This window comes from Amblyomma americanum, chromosome 8 (assembly GCF_052857255.1).
Source record: "Amblyomma americanum isolate KBUSLIRL-KWMA chromosome 8, ASM5285725v1, whole genome shotgun sequence".
In the NCBI taxonomy this organism is placed as follows: domain Eukaryota; kingdom Metazoa; phylum Arthropoda; class Arachnida; order Ixodida; family Ixodidae; genus Amblyomma; species Amblyomma americanum.
The window spans coordinates 122,397,916-122,403,249 of NC_135504.1; the positions used below are offsets into that span (position 1 = coordinate 122,397,916).

Here is a 5,334-nt window from a genome sequence, read left to right on the forward strand (position 1 = left end):
TAGAACTCCGGCGTAGAGCTCGGTAGTCCGCCCCGTCAGAAAGTTCCTGATGTAATTGTACGTTCTTGTGCCCATGTTGAGTGTGGACACCTGGGCTAGGATCGCAGAGTGTTTCACTTTGTCGAAGGCGCTCTGCAGGTCCAGCCCTAGGATAGCCTTGTTATCTTTCGTTCGGGTATCAGCGTCAATGATATCGTTTTTCAAGAGAATCATCGCATCTTGGGTGCTGAGGGAACGGCGAAACCCGATGATCGTGGTGGGATAAAGTCCCGACTCCTCCAGGTAATCCTGCCACCTACACATGAGGACGTGCACCAACACATTGCCCACGCAGGACGTGAGCGAGATGGGCCGGAGGTTGTCCGTGTTCGGTGGCCTGTCTGGTTTGGGAATAAGGATTGTTTTGGCAGTCTTCCACTGCTGGGGCAGTGACCCCGCCCTCCAGCACTTATTGTAATAACCGGTGAGCTTCTCGATCGCCACATCGCTGAGGTTCTTGAGTGCTCTGTTCGAGATGTTATCTGGGCCGACCGCTGACCTGCTGTTTAGTTGGTGCAGGGCCGCTCGAACCTCCTCGACGCTGATGTCGCGGTCCAGCTTCTCGTTAGCTTGACCGCTGTACTCGGGATGGCTATCCGTGGGTGTAATTGGGAGGTACTTGCTGTCTATACGTCTGATTACTTCGGGTTCCCCGTATTCTTTGACTGATCTGTAAATGATCATTGCGAGGCGGTCGCGTTGGTGGGATTTTGTTTGTCTCGTCGAGCAGATGCCGCAATAAGTTTCAGGTCCTACCGCAATGCATTTGGCCGTCTGCGGCGTTAAAGATTTCGTTCCACTGTTGCGTGCAGAGCACCCGACAATGGGCTTCGATGGCGCGAATCAGCTCCGCCACCTTCTTTCTGAGGCGCCGGTGGAGTCGTTGCTTCTTCCATCTATTTAGGATAGAGTGCTTTACCGCGATTAAATGCGCCAGGCGGCTGTCAACCTTGTCAACCTTTTCATCCGTTTCTATGACCTTGGTCGCCTCCTTGATCTTCCCCGCGATATGGGCTGACCATTCTGCTATGTTCTCGATTTCCTCCACCTCCGTTGGTAATAGGCTACGGAAGGCATCCCAATCCGTAAAATTATGTTTTCTGGTGTCCTGCGAGGCCTTGATCTCCTCTGGTATGATTACCTCAACGATGTAGTGGTCGCTACCGAGCTCACACCCCGTGTTGTGCCAGGAGATACTGCCCTTCTCGTCGTTCTTCACAAACGTGAGGTCCGGCGTCGTGTCTCTGGACACAGAGTTCCCAATCCTGGTAGGATCAGTCGGGTCTGTGATGAGAGTGAAGCCCAGGTCTATTGTGTCTTGGAACAGGTCGCGCCCCTTGGCCAATTGCTTGTTATATCCCCATGCCCGGTGCGCCGCGTTGAAGTCCCCGCAGGCGACGAGCCTGTGATTCCCCGCCACTGTGCTTGCTATGTGAAGGAGCGTCTTGAATTTCTGTTCCTTGTGTAAAGGGCTGCTGTAGACGTTGAGCAGAAAAGTGCTGTTCTTTTGTTTCTTGCCCATAACGACCTCGATGAGAGTGTATTCAATTTTACTCTTTTGCAACTCATGCTCAATGAAGGTGAGTCCCTTGCGAACCAATGTGCATATCCCTCTACCACCGGTGACCTTCGGAGACTTGGCGTGTACCCGATAACCAGGTAGCGATACCGTATCAGTGCGAGTCTCTTGTATCAGGATGATGTCGGACTTGCGTGCTACTTGTGTTATGTGTTGCTGCAAGACTGCCTTCTTACTAGCGAAACCGTTACAGTTCCAGTGCCAGGTCACGAGACCCTTCACTGTTGTTGTAGTTGGTGCTGCTGCTGAAGCGGCCATGATTGTTGCGGATTGTAATGCTGTGTTATTTGCTGTATTGCGTTCGTTAACTGCTGACACGTTAGCTCAATGGCGGCGAACTTGTCGTTAATCATCTTGGTGAAGGTTGTTTTAATATAATCGTCGAGCGCGTCGAGATGTTCCTCGATGTGGTCAACTTTATCTTTCAGGTTGTCCACCCGCTCATTAAGCTTCCGCTCCTTCGGGTTCTCGATTGCCCGTCTCTTGGGTGCCGGTTAATTCTCGGCGGATGTTGGTGGTACAGCACTGTGATTACCCGGTGTGATGTCACATAATACTGACTGGGGTGTTTCGTTGCTGGTGAAATGAGTTGTCAGAAGGCTCTTGATTGTCGTTATCTCGTTTGCCATCTTGCTAATAGTAGCCTTGTGCCTACTCACTTTCATCATGAGCTCGTTGTTTTCGCGCCAGAGGGCCTCGTTGGCTTCCTTCAACGTCCTCATCACCTCGTCTTCCCTCGACTTGCTGTTGTTGCCGTCGGCGTTCTTGATGGTGCTAACGGTCGTACAGGTTGCGGTGCTATTAGAGGTGGTGGTGGTGGTGGTACCCCCTGTGCTTTATTGGCATCGTGCCTTGCTGCATCGGCCCAGCTCACGCGGTCACGTGACTGTGATCGCTTACGGCTAACGCTACGCTGTCTATTCTTGCTGACCCTGCTCTTTGAGACGGACGTGTGGCCACCGGCTGGGCCGGCAGGTGTTACACATCTTGACATCAGCGATGGAAATTCCTCAGCTTTGAGAGAAGATAGTTGTGGCTGCTGCGCTTGTACTTCGGCCATCTTGCGCTCCCATTGCCTCTTTTTAACTGCGTATGGGGTCTTGTACCTATTCTTACAAACCTTGGCACCGGTCAGATGTTGCCCTCCGCACAATTTACAAGTAGGGGTGCATCTATGATCTTTTTTGGGGTCAACGGCCCCGCAAGCGAAGCAAGCTTTCACGTGTGGGTTTGGACAAGCATCGCAGCGGTGACCCAACGTTCAGCACTGCTTACATACTTCGAATTGTTTTCAATATAGGCTGCACCTGGTAAGAACGGGACCATAGCACACGCAATTCGGGACCTTCAGGCCCCTGAAAGCCACGATGACTGTGGTCGAGCTGCCAAACCTCTTCGCGCCAAGTGCCAAGGGATTTCTCGAGGTGACAATGTTCTGGTCGATTGTGGCCGGGGAGTCCTCCATTGGGATACCTCTACAAACGCCTTTAACGGTGCCGTATGGCGCGGTTTGATATGCGCCAACCACGTGTTCTGTGCCACCAATGCAGATCGATTTTATCTCAGCGTAACGTGAAGCACGTGTATCATCGGGGGTACTCGCCACCATAATGTTTTGTTGTACGTTGGGGCAGAAAGTGTTTCGTTGCTGGTGAAATGAGTTGTCAGAAGGCTCTTGATTGTCGTGATCTCGTTTGCCATCTTGCTAATAGTAGCCTTGTGCCTACTCACTTTCATCATGAGCTCGTTGTTTTCGCGCCGGAGGGCCTCGTTGGCTTCCTTCAACGTCCTCATCACCTCGTCTTCCCTCGACTTGCTGTTGTTGCCGTCGGCGTTCTTGATGGTGCTAACGGTCGTACAGGTTGCGGTGCTATTAGAGGTGGTGGTGGTGGTGGTACCCCCTGTGCTTTATTGGCATCGTGCCTTGCTGCATCGGCCCAGCTCACGCGGTCACGTGACTGTGATCGCTTACGGCTAACGCTACGCTGTCTATTCTTGCTGACCCTGCTCTTTGAGACGGACGTGTGGCCACCGGCTGGGCCGGCAGGTGTTACAGATCTTGAAATCAGCGATGGAAATTCCTCAGCTTTGAGAGAAGATAGTTGTGGCTGCTGCGCTTGTACTTCGGCCATCTTGCGCTCCCATTGCCTCTTTTTAACTACGTATGGGGTCTTGTACCTATTCTTACAAACCTTGGCACCGGTCAGATGTTGCCCTCCGCACAATTTACAAGTAGGGGTGCATCTATGATCTTTTTTGGGGTCAGCGGCCCCGCAAGCGAAGCAAGCTTTCACGTGTGGGTTTGGACAAGCATCGCAGCGGTGACCCACCGTTCCGCACTGCTTACATACTTCGAATTGTTTTCAATATAGGCTGCACCTGGTAAGAACGGGACCATAGCACACGCAATTCGGGACCTTCAGGCCCCTGAAAGCCACGATGACTGTGGTCGAGCTGCCAATCCTCTTCGCGCCAAGTGCCAAGGGATTTCTCGAGGTGACAATGTTCCGGTCGATTGTGGCCGGGGAGTCCTCTATTGGGATACCTCTACAAACGCCTTTAACGGTGCCGTATGGCGCGGTTCGATATGCGCCAACCACGTGTTCTGTGCCACCAATGCAGATCGATTTTATCTCAGCGTAACGTGAAGCACGTGTATCATCGGGGGTACTCGCCACCATAATGTTTTGTTGTACGTTGGGGCAGAAAGTATCCCCTGCCCCGTCGTCCCTTGAAACGTTCGCCGCCGTCATGATGGCCGATGCCACGGTGGCAATCTGAGTCCTCGCGATGTTAAGGCCTCCCCGAGGCCGCACTATCACCTTGGTCTCCTCTCGTGGTATGGCGTCCGGCATCTTTGCTGCCGTCGTCATCGAAGCTTTCACGTTCCTGGCAAAGTTCTTCGTCGTAGATGTTGACTGGCGAGCGGCAAACCCTTCGCCGGCCAAGGTCTTTATACGCCGGCCAACGTGCGACCAGTCTGCACCGTTGTTGAATTCCTCTGAAGAAAGTTCTTCCCCTTGTACCTCAACACACATCTGGCTAACGCCGGAAATCGCCGGGTCCAGAACAATGGACGTCGCCATCTCGGTTTGTACAGCCGCCGCCTGAGACGATAGCCTTCCCACGCCAAGGTTAGGCCTCGCTATGGGCAGTTCCAAGCTCTTCGTTTAGGGTTTAGAGGAACGGCGCCGACCGCCACAGAATATACCGGAAAATTGGCGAAACTTCGTACCTTGTGGTAGCCGCCGGTACTGGTTGATAACCCGCACCTTCACGGATACAATGGTAATAGTTATACCGCAGTAACAAATAATTAACACTGCAAAATTGATCATAAAAGCCGGAGCCAATGTCTCCGTTTCGCTGAAATGTGCGTTGATGTTTTAAACGATGCGTTAACGGCTGCTTCTACTAGCAATATTGTATAACTTATACGCGTTTCGATGGAGGCGAAAAGCAAAAGGCGCCCGTGTGCTGTGCGATGTCAGTGCACGTTAAAGATCACCATGTGGCCGAAATTGATCAGGTGCCTTCTACCACGGCACCTCTTTCTTTCTTCTTTCACTACCTCCTTTATCCCTTCCCTTACGGCGCGGTTCCGGTGTCCGCCGATATGTGAGACAGATACTATGCCGTTTCCTTTCCTCACGGAGCCATTTGTTTTTTGCCCTCATCTGACAAAGTTTACATCTTAGTTTGCGGCATGCTTGAGG

At 52.3% G+C, this 5,334-nt stretch overlaps 1 protein-coding gene across 1 annotated transcript; it reads right to left on the reverse strand.

Moving 5' to 3' along the window:
- Window positions 1-784: 784 nt before the first annotated feature.
- Window positions 785-1,876, reverse strand: LOC144102713 (uncharacterized). The gene has a single exon (XM_077635903.1). It carries the CDS (start codon window positions 1,874-1,876, stop codon window positions 785-787), a length of 1,092 nt encoding a protein of 363 aa, XP_077492029.1.
- Window positions 1,877-5,334: the final 3,458 nt, after the last annotated feature.

Excerpts from the sequence above, each read along its gene's own strand:
- LOC144102713 (XM_077635903.1), bottom strand. The coding sequence starts at position 1,876 with ATGGCCGCTTCAGCAGCAGCACCAACTACAACAACAGTGAAGGGTCTC.